General features: G+C 43.1%; 1 protein-coding gene across 8 annotated transcripts in view; it reads left to right on the forward strand.

Moving 5' to 3' along the window:
- Positions 1-18,264, forward strand: part of ctbp2a (C-terminal binding protein 2a) — a 111,654-nt gene that overhangs the window by 58,600 nt on the left and 34,790 nt on the right. For 2 of the 8 annotated variants that reach the window (XM_015346805.2, XM_015346806.2), the window contains exon 1: positions 1,985-4,154. The exons of 3 other annotated variants lie outside the window; for them this stretch is intronic. In XM_015346805.2, the coding sequence (XP_015202291.2) occupies positions 2,348-4,154 (1,807 nt within the window). In that variant the 5' untranslated portion in view covers positions 1,985-2,347. Of the gene's footprint in view, positions 1-1,926; positions 4,155-7,367; positions 7,434-18,264 lie in introns of those variants that run through there. 3 more of the 8 variants (XM_015346807.2, XM_006630411.3, XM_015346810.2) reach the window with 3 other exon arrangements.

Raw genomic sequence — 18,264 nt, forward strand, 5'->3', positions numbered from 1 at the left:
GCAATTAACATGCCTCCACACCATGTAAATATATAATGGAAGAGATTTCATTATGTAAACACAAAAATGATTTGTGATGCATCATAAAAAGTCTGAAACATAGTCTGTGTGCAAGTTTTGGGGTGTGGGGTATTGTTTTGGTGTTTTTTTTGTGGAAAATGCTCTAATAGAAAGAGCAATCCTGCGGCTTCTTGAGCGCTCTTTTCTCCCAGGTTTGATTCTGGCCTAGAGGATCTTATGTGTGGAGTCTGCATGTCGTTCCTGTGTAACCCACAGACGGTTTTTCACTAGGTGCTTCAGGTTTCCTGGACCTCCCAAACGTTTTGGACTAGGCTTGATTAGCATTTTTCAACTACAGGTTTGCCATTTCCATCACCCTACAGTGCAGTAGTGTCCTGCCCTGGGAGGGTGCAGTCGTGTATGGTCAGTCCTGCCTTCCGCCTGTGGTTTCCATGATGCTCACCAAGGCAGAGTGGCTTTCTGGTAATGGGTGGACGGACCTGCATTTTAATAAGATCATCCTTGTAGCTGTATGCAAATCCTCACTTAATGCAATGTTATACATCCCAGCGAGTGTATGCATTGCAGGTGCAGGTAGCAGTCCTAGGGGATGTCCCAGTACTCAGCAAAGTATAAAAATAATGAGTTGGTGGCTTACTCACCAGTTACATGCCTGACCTTATGAATAATTAAATATGCATGCGTGACCATGACGACCTGATGTCAAAAAGAGATATAGATAAACTGTCTGCTATGCAGTAATACAGGAACACTGCAGCACAATATTTAAAGGCAAGCGGAAAGATTATAGGTCTTTGTATGGTTACATACTTACATACCTCATTCATTTCCACTTTCTGTTTACCTTTTGGAGCCCACGCCTTTTTAAAATGCACATTAATCTTCTGTAATTCCTCTTCCTGGGTTCATGGCATGCCATACCGGCCGAAAACAAAAAAACTGTTTCAAAGAAGAGGTTATTTGCATACTGAATTGTAGATTAAATGAGTCAGATAAAAATACTGTAGTACCCGTACTACTGTAAGGTACAGGTACAAAGTACAAAATGTAGTCCAATACACCCAAACTTCCTTATTTGCGGGGGACACTTTCTGTTTTACTGCCATTAACTTAAAACACATATAGTGTGAAAAAGTACTCCTGTGCCAAATATATACCATGAGTATAGCTAATGCACTGTGGAAAGTAACATACTGTAAATGTACCAAATAACAGAAGAACATATTTTTTTGTTATACGATGAGATACGATGGGTATGGGTAATCGTATGCGCGTGGATTTTGAATTGCGGAGGCGATCTGAGAAGCTCTGGGCCTCTGAGAATCTTCTAGAAGCTTCCAGAACGTCTCTCACACCAGGCTTGGCCTGTCGTGCGGGACTGCAGATGAGGAAGAAGGGGTGTACCTTCTCCATCCTCCTCTTGTAAGACCCCAGCCTTTTCCAAAGCTTTCAGAATCACGTCTTATGTACAGAGGGAGTCGGTAAAGGACGGGTGACATCTAATGGGGACTGACAGCTTACGACTGCTGCACGTCTCGGCTAGCTCTAGTCAGTGGATTAGTTTTCTGTCACAGTGCAATTGATGTGTCCTGACATGGAACGATTCTTATCTTTGTTATTAATTTTATGACTTTCTGTAAGAAAGTTACCCCTGTAACCAACAGGCGCAGCCTTTGAAGTCACTTGGTGGTGACTTGAAACTGCAGGTACAGCTCACTGTACAAAGAACGAACAGGGTATGAGATCAGCAGGGTGACAGCATTAGTGAGATGCTTTATCTGGCTCGAGTGATGTCAGAGGGAGCGGTGGAATTAAGAGGGCTTTATTTAGCCCATAATCTCTCCTAGTGATTGCCCAAGCGAGTAAAATGTCCTGGCCACAGTAGGAAGGGATAAACCTCGGGATTAGAGCAAACCCCCACCCTCCCCCCTTTTCCTACCTTTTTCCTCTTATTTTTTCACTATCGGCTCCAAGCCTAACACAAGCAGAGACCCCGTCGCTCCGGCTGCTATGGAGTAGTAAGGCTGGGTTTACAAGGTGCGTTGTATGTGAGTGCATGTAGTGTTCTGTTTCCCCCCTCAGCGGCTGCTAATGTTTCCAAAAATTAATTATTCAAGGATTGCCTACTGACGGGGAGCCACTTGATAGCACGACCTCAAGGGAAAAAACAAAAATTGAAGCTGGAGATCAGGTGAAACGATACCTTGTCTTTTCTTTTTTGTCTTTCGTAATTTTTTGATGTAAGTGTAACCGAAGACTTGAAAGAAAACACCTTGCCCCCTCCGTTTTTTTTTTCTCTTTAAAGCCGTGTTCTTTTTTCTCTCCAATGCCTGTTTCCAGCAAGCACACTGGTATCGGGCGCTCTCAGAGCTGGGACGCTGCTGGATGGTATGAGGGGCATTGGGACGGGGAGAGTGCCTACAGTTACCAGCCCGGGGCAGCTGGAAGGAGGAATTCTTTGACGTACGGGGGTGACGGTGGAGGAGGCTGGTACGAGCCAGCCCTTGGGGTGCGCCCGGGTGACCTTGAGTTGAAGCGGGACCCCTATTCCTACCAAGACTCCCTCTACGATCAGGGCTACCCCGAGAGGCATGACCGGCGGCCCCTGAGGAAGAGCTCTGTGCCTGACCTGAACAACCACTACGACCGACACGCCATGGCAGCCCGCAGCTCTCTGCCCCCCCAGGATTACTACCAGCATGACCCCACATTAGCAGCCCGGCCACCTGAAGATCCACGAGGCTTTTATAGAGGGGAGCAACACCTGCTTAACAGATCAGCACCGCATTATGGGATGACCGGTGGGGGCCGGACAGCTTGGGATCAAGGACAAGCTAGGCCTGCTCCTCCTCCTCCCCCTACTGCTCATGAGATGAGCCGTATGTACAGGGATCCTGCCGCCGCCAAGATGATGCCAGATGGCCAGCGTGTTCGGAGCAGGGACCCTTCTCCTGGCCACTACGGAGTTGAGACCTCCTCTCCCAGGTATGGAGCTGAGCCACCCCCTCTCAGTGGCCGCTCTGTCTACAGCGACATTAACGGGCGCCCTCTGGACCCCAGGCAGCCCACGGCCACCTGCCTAGTGGTGGACCCAGCCTCTCAGGGTATGGACGGCAATCAGGGGAGCGCCTCTCGTGGAATGGGGATCAGGCAGGAAAGCCCATCGCCATACTGCTCCACAGCGGGGCAGAAAATGCCCTACGAAGGCTACGACCTCAACCCCGGGGTGGCTGCGGCTGCAGGTACTCCTGGCGCCACAGGGCCTCCACCACACCCATCTCAGACAGCCACGCTGGCGGAGCTGAAGAAGAACGTGGACCGAGAGTTCCTGGCACTGCTGCGGGCGGAGGGGCTCTCGGAGAGCACCATCACTGCTCTGTTGCAGCAGGGCTTCGACTCCCCCGGCCTGCTGGCCGTCATGGAAGAGAATGACGTGCGCTCAGTGGCCGCCAACCTGGGCCAGGCACGGGTGCTCTCCCGCCTGGCCCTCAGCTGCAAGATGGAGTTGCAGCGGCAGCACGAGGGCCCCGTCACCTCCCAGCAGCAGCAGCAGCAGCAGCGCGTACGTACACGATCCAGTAGTTTCAGTCACCGCAATGACCTCTACCTGCAGCAGCAGGGCGTGGATGCCAATGCGATGCAGCAGCCGCCCAGTGCTCTTCATTCCGTGTCCCCCAGAATGGGGGAGGTTATGGGAAGGAGGCCCAGCAGCGCCCCCTCTCAGCATCTTTTGGAAACCACCACGTATGCTGGGGGTCGCTCCCCTGGGGGTTTCCCCGTCGGCTCAGGGGGATACAGCAGTGCCTTAACCCCGGGCCGCCCCATGTCGGCTTACTCCCCCCAGCAACAGCAGCCGCCGCCGCCCAACGCCGCCCCCAAGACGGCATACTCCACCACCTACACTGTCCCCATGGAGCTGATGAAGAGGGACCGCAGCCACCCGCCTCTGTCGCCCATGCTGAGCCCCCACAGCAGCCCCCAGCTCCTGCGGAAGGGTGGGCCTCAGCCCGAGACCTCCATGATGCCCATGGGCCCCACCTTCCAGGTGCAAAACGTTAACGTTGCCAACCAGAAGATCACCCGCCGCACGGGGCCGCCCGTCATCGTCTCCACCATGGCATCACCTGACTCAAGTAACTCTTTTACCACCTCTCCCCCTCCTTCCTCCTCCTCGTCCTCCGTCGTGCCCCACTTGTTTAGTGAGTGAGTGCCTTGCTGTGGTTGTGCCACCTTTGTGCCTCATTCTGCTTCTGTCTCTGTTGTCTTTTGAAAGTGGGATTTCTTCCAGGGTGAGATCTAGTAATATCCCGGCAGAAGGGGAAAACAGGGATTTCTCCGGTTAAAAACTCAGTCGAGTCGTGATGCCGTATGCCGTATTGGAAATGGGTTTTCCTGCTGTGTGATTCTTGTGTTTCAACATGGATTCTTTCTCAGCTTCCTACAGTTAAAATCGGTTAAAAACTAGTGTTCTGTTGCCTTTTTCCATTAAAACACGCTTGGAAGTTGAACTCCAATGTGATATAAATTAGCTTTTAAAGCTATTAGACATTGTTTTAATTATGTATATATGGCACTCCAAAGCTGAGTGCTTGAAGGAGCCATTGGTTATGATCCCTGTTGAACTGCTTTGATGTAAATTCACCTCGGCTGTCTTTTAAAAATTTTATACATTTTTCCATCTGCATTCTTTTTGGGTTTCATCGTGAATTTAGTCTTCAAAATTTTCACAGTAGCCTGGTTTGCATTTATGTGCATATTAAATTAACTTGACCCTAATTCATGTAGCAGCTGTGTGAAGAATGGTTTTGGAAGGTAAATGTGTATATTTTTTATTGAGCTTATTTTTCCTTATTACAGTTTTGAACAATAAAAATGCTTCCATCTGATGATGACAGTGTCTTTTTGATGCTGACACGGTTCAGTGTTGCAGCATGCCCCCAGTGTAAATGTGTTCTGTGCATCTGGTTTTCCTCTAAGGCACTATTGATGTCTCACTGACTGCAGCTGGGGCCATGAACTAGGTACTCAAACGTAATGATCGTTATTTGGAAACGTTTTCTCGCCTTACCGTCCCTTTCATTATGACTCAGTCAGACTGACAGAGTTTTAACATTATTGTGCACACTGACTGGCTGCCTTGCATGGTTAGTTTAGCTGGCAAGAAAAGAATCTATGCTACAGATTGAAGTTTTTCCAGGCCAGGATAATGGAGCTTTATTTGAGATTGGGTGATTTTCTGCCAGATAAAAGATACTGTATCGTATTTAGAATGTGTGTTTCCTTTTTTATTCTCTGGTACTGAGCATTTTTAGGCTTCTCACGAATCCTGGTTTATGGCTGCATATGTTGCACACAAAACACTTGATGCCTCGATGCTTATGGAGTTAGTTTATTATTTTTGTAGAACTAGAGTATAACTGCTGTTTAGCAATAGTAGAGCAGAAGGGTTTATGAAATTTCTATTAATAGGTTCAGAAATTACAGTTTTGCTTTTATTTGATTTAAAGTATTGCCAAAATCTTTGTACTTGTGTATTTATGTAAGAGTGTTTTGTACATTTGACTATACATGTATACATTTGGTGGGATTTAGTGGAATTTAAAAATGAGGTATAGCGTTTTCTTTTGAAGAGCTCTGGTTATGTAAACTTCTCAAAGGTTGGCAAAATGGAAAAAAAAATAAAGGACAAATCAGAAAAACAGATTTTTTTTTTGTCTGGGCCACAAAGCATATTGAAGTGTTAAATGTTGAGAAGGGATCTTGTCAGAATTGGAAAAGTGATCAGAAAAATATCCACCACAGTATATTTGCGAAACTGTTCATGTTATACAGTAGTTCAGCCATGACAGCAGTGTTGCTAGGTAAATGGGCTGCCAGTCACCATTTGAAACTGCTGTTGTTATGAACAAATTTGATTCTTTTAATTGCTTAAATTGAAGCTGCCGGGAATTTGCAGTATTACTTTGAAATGCTTGTAAGATGTAGTGCAAATATATTTTTCTGATTCTTGTTTAATATTTAGTAAGTTCAAAAGTAAGTTCAGAAGACCATTAAGCATTTGTTTTATTTAGCAAAATTAAATTAAATTAAGTCCACTTTGGATGTCGTCTAAGGAATGGGTTTTTATAAAACATTGCATTTTGAGGTGTACCACAACAGTGTGATCAATCATAAAACACAGATATGAGGTGTTGTAATTATTATTATTATTATTATTATTATTATTTTAATATATCAAATTCATAAATTACCAACAAATGATCATCTGTAGACTCATATGTTAAGATATGTTTTATGAAGTACTGAAATATGACTTTTTGTTTTAAAATATTTCAAAAAACGATGCAGTGCGATAGAGCTCTCCAAATGACATGGAAAAGAAATGAAGGCAGTTTTTAAATGCCATGACCTCTCTTCCTGTTGTTTTTTGTTTGGTTTTTCAAATCAGTGCCCAATGTATCTGTTGTCTCCAAGGTCGTGTGGCCCGATTTACTCAAGTTAAACATTCTTTCAGCACAACAAACTCATTTGCATGATGCTGACATTTGTTGCTTCAGTAATTTCATCTGATAATGGCTGGCTTGCAAAGCGGATCTGAAAGCATATTCCTTAATTGTGTGTTGCTAGGCAACCTGGGTTTTGGTCGTAATCACAGAAAGATTATCTTCTCATTTAAGTAACTGGGAAAGGTTTAGCTGGAGTGGGGACCTGTGGAAATGGCTTTCAAATTTGCATTGTGTACATTCTTGTTAAAGGGGAACTCTTGGCAGATTTGACAGGGAAACAAAACAAAAAAGGATACTATAGCTGTTTTGACTTCTAATTTAATGTGTCAGAATGACACAAGAAATTGTATAAGTGGATGCTAGTTTTTAAATAGTTACTAATCATCACCAGGCAGACTTTATTTTTCTCACAAAACCTGTTTTAAAGGTGGCTTAATGTGTGGTTTGACTGCACCTTGTTTGAATGTTGTAGACAAAGCTGTAGGAAGGAAGCTTAGCTGGCTATATTTTTTAATTGACAGATAAGAATTGTTTTACTCCAGACCTTTTGTAACTGTTGTTACTTCATTTTATAAGTCTAGGTAAGAGATTTTGTTAACCAGGCATTTGTTTGAAGCATACAAGAAAATCTGATTATGTCCACAAATGTGGGGTGAAATAGCCAGGCTGAGTACCACACTGTACAAAGTAGAGAAACAGCAGGTGTGGAATCTTCTCTAAAGGGGCAGGGCACAGAATTAAATTATCGCAGGCTCCAGCGGTTGGATAAAAACATAAGCAGATCATTAATAATGTCATTAAAGGACTGAATTGAACTGCTTGGCTGCAGTTCATCTCTTCCTAATGTGGGGTGTGGATTTGTATTGGCCATGGATGTGTCAGTCAGCCACATGGGAATCAGCTCAGGTCAGTATCGCATGACGCAATACCTGCTGCTAGGTGACGCCCAATGTGATGCCTGTTTATGTGTTTGTTTGGTAGGGTGTCGGCATAAGGCGAATTACAGACAGTCCTGTGTCCACCAAACAGCTAGCTGATCACCAGCAGAATCTTGAAGGTCTCGTTGCGAAATAAGATGTTAGGTCTTTGCTGATTCATTTAAAATAAATGAATAAATGAGATTTGCGCTGTTGATAATAGAGCAAGTCAGCTAAGTGAAGGTTTTATTGACAGTGTGAAACCACACAGCCTGCCACTGCAGAATGCCTTGCTGTGCAGACCAGTGATAACTGAGAACAGCTGATCAGCCTAATTTGTGTCTTTATTAAGAGCAAGCAGGAGCCCGACAGCCATAGAGCAAAAGCAACTCGAGTTTTGGGTGCATCTTTCACTGTGCCTGACGTGTCTCTCATTCCTGTAGAGCAGAGTTCCCCAGCTTCTTTAAGCACAAGATCACTTATTGGGTTTAAGTCAAACCCAATACCTACTCCAAAGAAAATGTAGGATGGCAGGCAGTTTAAATAACATAATTTATGTTATGTACATTTAAAATCAAGTATATTTATTTGTCCTCCACTCACCAAGTCTCAGTGTAATGCCTGTGAGTACGTTTCAGTAAGTGCTGTGAAGTCTGGGATGCATTTTGCAGATCCATCAGATGAGCATCTGTGCGGTGTTGCAGTACTTAAAATTATCTTAATTTGGAACATTGCTGTCTCATAAGGGTATGTGGAACCCAAAGCAAGACTTTGCTTTACTGTCCCTTAACCTTTCAGCTAAATAATCACTGTTCATCACAATTATCTAAATATATGGTCTACTGCTTTATAAATTAAAACCCGGTGACATTCAGGAGCCTCCACACCGACTTAAACTACTTAAAGGAGTGGATTTCAGAGAAACCTGACAGTTGTCCCAGAAAATCACAGAACCAGTTTCAGTACGAATATATTTGCAGTACTGATCATATGTGACAGATCGCATTTCAGCTATTTCAGCTTTACTGTAATGGCTGTAGGGAACCCAAAGTGAATCAGCTACACATTACCTGACACCCTACTGCACACTTTGTTCCTCAGTTTAAGTAAAGTGACGGTTTCAGCTCTTAACTATCTTTGCAAGCCCATCTGTAAACTGAACTACTTACATAAACAGTTAGTTCACTGTAGGCCAAATCAAGTCAGTAAACTAAGGACTTAAACAAGTTGTGCTGCATTGAATTTAGTTGAATGGATTTTTATGATTTTGGCAACAACTTTAATTACATGAAAGAAGTTGTTTGACTTTGGTAATAATTGCAGTGGCATTTGACAACTGAGGTGAAATTAGGAAAGTTTCTGCAAAATGCTAAAAAGTCCATATGTTTCCACCAAGCATGACTGGTGCCACACCAGTTGCAATGGAAACCAACTGGTTTCTTGTTTGGAATGTTACTCTGTATTTTACCTCTTAATATATACTGCCCTTTCAACTTTCTATTTGCTAATGTTCTCCCAGAGTATGACTACCAAACACTTTAGAAGCAGTCAGTTATGATGTACAATTTCTAACTATTGGGCACTAGACTTTTCTGAAACCAGATGTGTTAATCTAAATCACAAATTCCATTATTCAGCAGCTAGAGAGGGACTTACTGTCAACCAGTGCAAAAAAAAGTATTCTTCTTCTCCTAACTGCCAGTCAATATAGGGTCAAAGGATTTTTCATAGGACTCTAACCTTCATTAATTTTGCTTTCAAAAGATGTTTGCCTGGAACCATTTAATGAGCTCTGGGTTAGTCTGAGGATAATTAAGATGTGCTCAGAAGGGATTGATTGATTTGTGTAAAATGCTAACAAGGCACCCAGCTTCTGAAAAGACATCACAACACTAGGTTCCATCATCCTCCGGTGGTGATAAATGGTCTCTTTTCCCGTGTGTGGTTGTGCGGAGGGGGAGGGGGTGGAATTTGGAGTGTGTCTCCTCCCCGCCAGATGTCCCGCTGTGCTGCAGAAGTGCTGGTTCTGATCAGATGTTATCTCAATATGACAAAGGCTGCCTTTCCTTTTCAGGACTGCAGCCATACGGAGGGCACAGCGTGCTCCTTGTGCCCGATTTGGCAGTCTGTCGCCTGTCTCCTTTCCAGCTCTTTGGGGCTGGGAGGGAAAGGGACAAAAGCGAAAATCAACTTTCTAAGTCAGAGCCGTCTGCATCGGGACGCGTGGGCTGTGGTAGTGTGTCCCCAGCAGCTCCTGGGTTCTCTCTAGTGATGTTCCATTAAATCGAGCTGTAGCAGTATGACTGCAGCGCTGACAGGCTGCTCCGTTTGTGAGTTTATGATCATGAAAGTGGAATTACTCTAGACAACATCTCATCTACCATCTGTACTACAGAAGCCTCTTTCTGAAATCATCACAGACTTGCCCTACTATAGTCCAGTCTGAATTAAGTCTAATCCTACTGTACAACTACAAAAGAATACGTTTTTTATTTTTGTTTGTATGTGTGTGACATTATATAAAAAAGTAAAAAGAGTTTGCAAAAATAATCTTTTGACCCATCTTGCTCTGCTGGTAGTGTAAAATACCAATAGCTGCTTTTTTAAGAAGCCCACAGCTGGTGCCTCAACCACCTGTTTCCAGACTTCCCTATATGTCATTACACTTTTCCCCCGTTACCCTGGTGACAGTCTTATTAATGAGTCTTTGGGTAATGTAATCAGACAGCCTGAATTATGAAGATCTGCAGAAAACATGACTCTCTTCTATGCCCTGCGTAGTTTGCACGAAACCTGTTGTATTTTATCAGTAGAAACAAACTGATGAGATGTACAGCAATGCCATACTACAGTATCAGAGAGTAGCTGGGACATGACTGGTGTGAGGAAGTGTCTTTAAAACAATAGCATGGTTAAAATCTGGGAAATATTCTCTCATTCTATTAAATATGCATCAGTACAATGTGACTTGCGAGGGCCTTTTTGTTCTACAAACCTCAATACCAGGGGTGTGCCCTGTATAAATTGTTAATCTTTGCAAATCGATGCATTAGGATTAACTACTCTGCAAACCATCTTGAAAAATTAATGAATTAATAAATCAGATGGAATCATGCAAGTACATGTCCTGATAATAGTTCGCCCTGGCTGAGTTCTCCAACACTGTCAGACTGCCTAACTAGTGACCTCGTGCTGCCAGTGAATACTGGACATGCTGTACTAACTGTAATCTTCATGCCAACAGTGTGGCCAGGAACCAACACAGCTTCTACCCTGGTCTGGATGTAGAGGGAACAGGATGCAGTTTCTTGTTTTAGAAGGGCTCCACTAGAGCTGGGCACTTAACTGAAAGCTGTCGATGCCTAAAACTGAAAATAAAAGCTGTGTCATTAGTAAGCAGTAAGGTTAGGGAATATTTTCTTTGTGTTTGTTCATTTAGAAAAGAGCAGGGCTTGATTTTCCTCAGAAAACTGCCCTAGCAGTGATTCCTTATTTATCTCATTCATTTGTACAATATGGCTTCCATTAGCTGATATATGCCACTAGTACTAACATTCACGGGTGCTGCTGCAATAATATGGTACTGTATGTACCTTACTGATACATGTGGCAGCTTCGTGAAGAAATGGGTTTATGTACCTTTTCCTCTGTGAATATTCATGGCATGAAAACACATAACTTATGCTATCACTGTATCCTCTCTCATATCCAGCCCCCAAACGGAATGCTAAAAACTAGTTTCCTGCATGCTGCTAACTTATACTGGGAGAGACCTGCAGCTGAGAGGGTTATTAAGGCTAGTTAAGGTGGCAGTTCTGGGAAAATAGCAATGCATGTTCTCCTCTACTCCTCTATGTGGGTTGTTAACAAAAGGATTCAAATCCTACAGTGGTTCATCCAGCATCTTTCATAAAAAAGGATAATTGAACAAATATCAGAAATGGTATTTAAGGAAGAAGTGCTGACAGCTCCTTCGTTTATACCACACTGAAGTATTTGTATTTTTCCTCTGTACTCTCAAGTTTCTTTTTTGGACTAAGTGCAAGTTTAAAAAAATTACCATTCCTCATAAAATGTGTGTCACTGCAGTCTGCAATGGTACGTCTGCAGGGATTCTCCCAAAATGGTTTCAGATGCAGATGGAAGTGAGGGAGGGGAAAAAATAGTATGAAATAGGGCCAGGACAGCTGTGTTTTTTTTTCTGTCGTTGTGAAAGTCGTGAAGCAGGAGCTGCATTTTTCTCTCACACCTCTCCATCTTCCCTTTGTCTCCTATCTCATTCTCTGTGCCAGGCAGGTCACCCTGAATTATTCATGGCCTGAAAATGAAAACCTCATGGATATTGAATTACAATTCTAAAGCAGCTGGGCCAGTTTCACGTGTGTGGAATAGAACAGAATTGCGAATTGTCAGAATTGTCACGAGAGGTATCTTTGTAAGATTCTTTAAAGTTATTTACTTATTACATTTGTTCATATCCATTTTTCTCCCTGTTAAAAATATATAGAAATCACTGGCGAAGAGGAGATCATGTGTTTTGCACAACAGTATTTTACTCCATCAACATTCATTTGCTGGTCAGAAGAGTCAATTTTAGTAATTCAGCGAACTAGGATTGTGATTGTGATTACCTAACATTGTGTTCCTTTTTCTTTGACATGCCAGTTTTTTAATAATTTCCTTATTTGTTTTACTTTAAACTTTTTTATATTTATTCCTGCCTCCTGCTTTCGACATAGACCAACACACCACAATGAAAACCCACATCACATCCACTCAAACAAATTCTTAGTTACCCATTCATGAACAAAGGACACAGCATTTCAAGCCTTAGCTAATGACCACTTATGTAGTGATGGTTAGTTGATTTGTTTTCATAGGTAAGGTTCAGTTGCATATTAATTAAACTAAACATTAGATTTATTAAACTGTTGTATGACTGAATACATGACCCTCTTCTAATCTAAGGCTCTTCATAGTCACTTCACAATGTGACGTTTTACTAACCGATGTGAAAACGATCTTTAAAGTACCTATTGCCAAGACCTTCATTAATATTAATTTTACAGCTGCACGGTGATCTTATAAAAGCAGAACGTTTGCAAGAACAGACATGCTATGATCAAAGATGTACAAATGTTTAGAAAGGAACCTTGAAGAGCCTGATTTAGGGAGCTAATGCAACCTATACTTTGTGGTATGCTTTTAAGTGTATGGTTTTCCCTTACTGAATGATTTATTCCTTTAGCCTTGTACTCTGGTGCCTCCTTATTTTTGGCATGTGAAACTCTTAAAAAATAGCTACAAACTGTGTATCTGTGTGACATGGTGGTTAGTACTGGGGTTCATTCTGGTCTGGAGCACCTTTTGTGTGGAGTTTGCATGTTCTGACTGCATTCATGCGGGTTTTCTCTGGGTGCACTTCTTACAACTCCCAAAAACATCTGGCATTGTAGCTAAACTTTCCCTTGCACTATAATCTCCCCTGCCTGGAGTACATCTGCTGCAATGCCAGTTTCAGTATACTTGGAGGAGGATTCAGGTGAATAATTTTAAAAGAGGTTTTGTCTCTTATTTCTTATTTTTTATTCCATATGCACTCAATTTTGAATCACCTGTTGTTTTAAGATTCAGCTTTCCAGCAGTGACGTCTGTAATGCACAGAGGAATTGAAGGTCATTAGATCTGCCTCTCTGATCCTGCCCACCAGTAGGAGCCATTCCGTATTCTCCACAGTCCCTGGTAGGAGCATTAGTGCCAACCATATGAGTGGGGCAGTCTCTTACTGGCATTGCTCTAATACTGTAGGTGCCCAAAAAGTATTGGTAGTTGCTCTTGGCACTGAGAGGACCTGTGAGGGCTAATGCACACCCTGGTCCTGTTGGTTTGCCAGTTGGGAAATTCTGGCTAGTGACACAATCCAGACTCAAACTGGCAACATCTGAGCCAAACAGCTCAAACCGCACCCCTAGCAATCACTTTTTCTGGCCGAGAACCCTGGATCTTCATAACTCTGTGTTGATTACCAGCTTTTGCTTATTTTCTCTAGAGTCATCAGAAGAAGTGATGGAACGCTTAAGGCTGATGTGGTGGTATGTTTTCTCATGTGTTTGCTGTTTTTTTTCTGCACAACTCGACCTTCTCAATAATTTCTGCGCTCATTGAAATGGTCTGACAGCGTGAGGTAATGGCAGCTTTGTGTCCCCTGAGATATGACAGTTAATGAGTAAAGAAATTGGGAAAATAGACACATTGTTATTAAAGTGCATAGGGCCGTGTTATTGTTACTAATAGTAATGAAAATGTCATTGTTAAACCTCATCTTTCTACCTTTTTTTTTCACCCATTTCAATGGCATGGCCATGGACAGAATGCCCTCTCTGTTACATGTGGCATGAACAGGGGATGTCATGAAATACATCCCATAGATTCAGTGCTCAGCACTCAGTGACACAGGTATGGTGCCCAGCTGCTCCTGTGGCCGCAAAGGCCAATGTCGCTAACTCTGCAGGAAAGAAGACATCATGAAAGAAGACATTCAGTAAAGATTGTGTACACATGCAAGTCTTTTCACATTTCTGGTCTGTTGATCAACAATTGAAATCGTTCCGATTGTGAAAGAAGCATCATTTGTTGATTGCCCTTCGGAGTTAATCCACAGTCCTTTCATTACCCTGAGCCTTTGCTGTCTTTGAATGCATGTATGTGTGAAAACATCTTTGAATTTGACCTGCAGTAAAGGAACTAAACATCTGCGGGTCTTTGTGTGCTTAGACGTTTGGCTGGTGCGCACACGGAAAGATCAGGGCGGTCAGGGAATGCCACGTTTTGTTGCTCAGTTACATTAATGGCTCCCATCCCGTGTCGAGAAAAAGTGCCCCTCTTACCCCAAACGCTAATCTCGCTGGTGCTTCCTGCTAATTAAACAAGACAGCTCCCATCTTTCATGGGAGGGGAGGACTCCTAAACTGCATTTGGAAAGCCTGTTAAGAAATCAAATGGGAGAGGGAGCAAATGCGTTCGCTGTCGAGATCTTAAGCAGCGTTGCTCCCACTGTGTCTTTCAGTTTATATTAGTAAACAATTAAGACAGATTGATTTCAGGAAAATGCCTTCATCGTGTAACAATGCAGTTTATTTTCGACTCCAGATGTTAGGCTGGTTAAATTTGTTTGGAGAATACTCTTTTAACTTCTAGGAACTGTAGCACAAACCAGAAGTAATGTATTTTACAGCAGTGGCTTCAGTCATTTCTAGTATTCTGAGGTGTGTTCACTGAAAAACAATGCAGATCAGGTTTCACAGTTGTGGATCCCGGTGCATGTTGTTCACCTCTGGCGAGAGGAGGGATTCGTGTCGACTAAGGATGTAATTTCAGCTTGTGACTGGATAAAACAATCTCTTCTCATGGCAGAGTGGCAAAGCCTGGTATGATAAAAGCAATGTTTTATGTAATAATGATCAGTGAGCTGTGTTGCCTCAATGCAAGGGTTTAACTAAACAGAAACCCAGTTATTTATTATAATAGGGAACAGCTGTGTCAGGAGAGCCTGAAGATTAATAGTTGCATGGCAGTTTTGTGAGACGGGGGAGGGGTGTGGTAGCTGGTAATTCTCTCCCGCCTGTGCTGTGTTCTTTGTAAATGCACGCTGTCACCCAGTGACGGGAGCAGGGCTGGCGTGTTTCACACACTGCGCCACGCCAGATGGCTCCTGTCACAGAGAAGGGGGAAAAGGCGAGTTCCCGAAAAACTGAGCAGTGGCACCACCCAGAGAGACCCCACATCTGGAGCACACCTGCAGCAGCAGCGCCTTCTCTCTGTCCCTCCTCTCCTTCGTTCCCTCCCTCCGTTTTTTTTTCTGCAAGGGGAGGAGGGGGGTGACACGGGCAAGCAGCATTTGGCTGGTCTGTGATTTGTGGCTGTAATTCGCATGTTTTCGGCACATTTTGTAGCCCTCTGGGGTGGGGAAGGTGCAGGAGGAAATGCTGTGGAATGATCTAATGTTATTCCTGGAGGGTCTGTGTTGTCAAAGGGCTCCTTTATATTTTCTGATTTTTGGCACAAATAGTTTTTTTTTACATGCCTCGTCTTTGCATTTCCTAAATTCCAGATGATCTGTCGTGTCTTCCTCTGTGCAAACGAAGTGTGGAGAAGGGCCTCTGGTGCCTTTCAGATCTGCATGTCTGCTCTGTAATCTGCTTATTTTTTCCCTCCTTGCTTAAATAGGAAAGAAAAGACTCCAAGTCAGTATTGATTTGATTTTGTTAGCTGGCCTGTGAAAGGATGCCATGTAAATACATCCTGGGTTTATTTATATTGGCTGCTGCCAGTGCAGGTGCATCCCAGTGGGGCTAGCACTTAAACAATGAGAGGCTCACAGATAAATATGCGGTGGATGAAATAAAGCAGATTTTCCTCTTTTCAGTCCAACAGTGTCCCACTGAGGTTTTGTCTCTCATTTCAAATGGGATACTTGCAGGTCTCACTTAGAAGAGGCAAAATGCTTTGCTTTCCACAGCCATCGATGAAGTATAAGCATTTGTATAAGCTGAACTTGAGCCGTCTCTGAATTCTAGCTTTCTAGCTCCACAAATGCCTTGTCTGGTGTGTTTCAGGATAGGCTTGTGTCTTGGTTCAGGTGTCTTTGTAGCGGGCTCAGGCGAATCACTAAAATGACTGTTCCAGGGCAATGCCTGTGTGTGCTCCTTTGGCTGATGTTAATATTGAAAATATCTTAGGGCTAAATTTGAAACTGACTGTGGAAAAAGCCTTTGTTGTTGCCTAGAATACAAATTGTTGCATGGGGTCACTTGTCGAGTTGTGCTGTTGGAGTTGATATACAGTATTAGGATCTTTCGGGATTCAGCCTGTCTGTGCTATAGAAGGGCCGAGTGGAATGTGTGATGCTCCTGTGTCTCCCGTGACCCTGTATTGTATAAAGCGGACAGAAAATTGTAGGATGGAAAATGTTGCATTTTTTATTTTTCTTACAGTAGAATCAGTAGTGAGACCCAGAAAGGAAAATTACAGTTCCTAATTAAGTCTTCCAATTCTTATTTGATGTCTTTGAAAAAATAGGTGTGAGGTAAGTAGCAAATTACAGGTTTAAATAATCTGTTTTCTTTGCCAAGTTTCTGAACATTGTTGTCCTGTGAGCTTGAACATGGGTTGATTTTCCCTAAAGGTGAAAGGGTAGTTTTGGATAAGAGATATTCTGACATTCTGATGTTTTGAGGCAATACAGATGGATGTGTGTTAAATGCAGTTCTGTTTGCTTTGATATTGTAACTTTATTACAAGCTTTGAGAAGAGTGAGCTCAGTTTCAAGAAAAAACAGCAACGAGCACGTGAGGCTCGTCAAAATATCTGTGACATCCCGGGTAACTATCCTACAGCTCACTTTGCGGAAAAAGTCACAACTGGATTGTGGGATGAAATCCCTCTGAAGGTTACTCCTGTCTCCAAGTCAGAACGCTGCAATCTAAATCTCACGCTCAGCAATTTAACTCATAGGCAATGGACTCTTGTGTCAAAGTGGTTTTCAAGGCACAATAAATATCATCCCAAAGTGTCCCAGATGGTGTGTTATACCAGCAGGCATGCCTTACTCCTGAAACAGGAAATGAGCATCCTTAGTGGCTGCTAATTAAGGATATTTTCTGTCTTAGTTGTCTCTGGTATCTATGGGATCACATAACGAGTGTAAAATCACCTCTGAAGCAAGATTCTAACACTCATTTAAAAAAAAAAAACATTTTAGGTCCTTCTCTGCATAAGGGTTTGTCGCACCCAGTGGCTCTCAAGCAATGTCCCGCAAAAATGGCTGCCGCTGTCACAGCCCATGAAGCCCTCCATATGATGAAGAACACATTGTTAAGTGTTGCCTCCGCTTGTGGGTTTAAATTTAGCGTCGACACGCTAGCCGAGCACATTGTGTGAACCATGACGGCTACTGTCGGTGCTGCTGTGGGCTGCGGCTATTTTTAATAATTCTCTGTGTGCAAATCCCCCAGGCCATGTAACCAGGAGATCCTTTAAGAAGTGCAAAGGACATCGTATCATTGACGTCACTTTACGAGATGCCGGGTGTGAAGCCAGGCTTTTTTAGATGTGCTCCTCGGGTTGTGAAACTGCCGATGTGCACAACGCTGCTGCTCTACCTAAAATCCTGCAAGAGTTTGAGGAGGATACTTCACTCATCCCTGCAGAGCATCCCTGCAGAGCGGCGCCGTATGAATGTGCTACAAGGCGTAAGCCATGACCTGCACAATTGATCCATGTTGCTGGTGGAGGTCTGATTGCAAGGGGGCAAAACAGATGTGCCTCTGAATTATTTCTAAAGACAGATCCATAATGACAGTTCTGTAATTGGAGGTATTTGCTGTGGTAGAGCTGATGTAAACATGTTAATGCATTTGAGAGGGCAGACTGCTGAGAAAGCATTAACAAACAGCTGTCCAATATGGGTTGAGTTGCTTTATTTATTTTTGCAAAATACCAACTTCTTCCAATACGTACACTTGCCGCCAAATTTTCAGTGTCTGTATTTTTGTAATAGTACCTAATATCCCTTATAGGTTTTTATTAAATACCTACTGAAACAGAAAAAAAAACATCAAAAGGATAGAAATGGCATATCTTGAGAACAATCTGAAGAGGACTGTAAAATTGCTGTGGTCTGAGAAAAAACATGATCTTCAAATTTTATGTACGGTTCATATCATTATACGCAGGGTACAAGGGGCTCAGCAAGGAAGAGGTTAAACCACAAGAACGCCGTGTCCTTTCTGCAGCTGCTGTCCCGTGATCATATCAGTGAT

This window comes from Lepisosteus oculatus, chromosome 4 (assembly GCF_040954835.1).
Source record: "Lepisosteus oculatus isolate fLepOcu1 chromosome 4, fLepOcu1.hap2, whole genome shotgun sequence".
In the NCBI taxonomy this organism is placed as follows: Eukaryota; Metazoa; Chordata; class Actinopteri; order Semionotiformes; family Lepisosteidae; genus Lepisosteus; species Lepisosteus oculatus.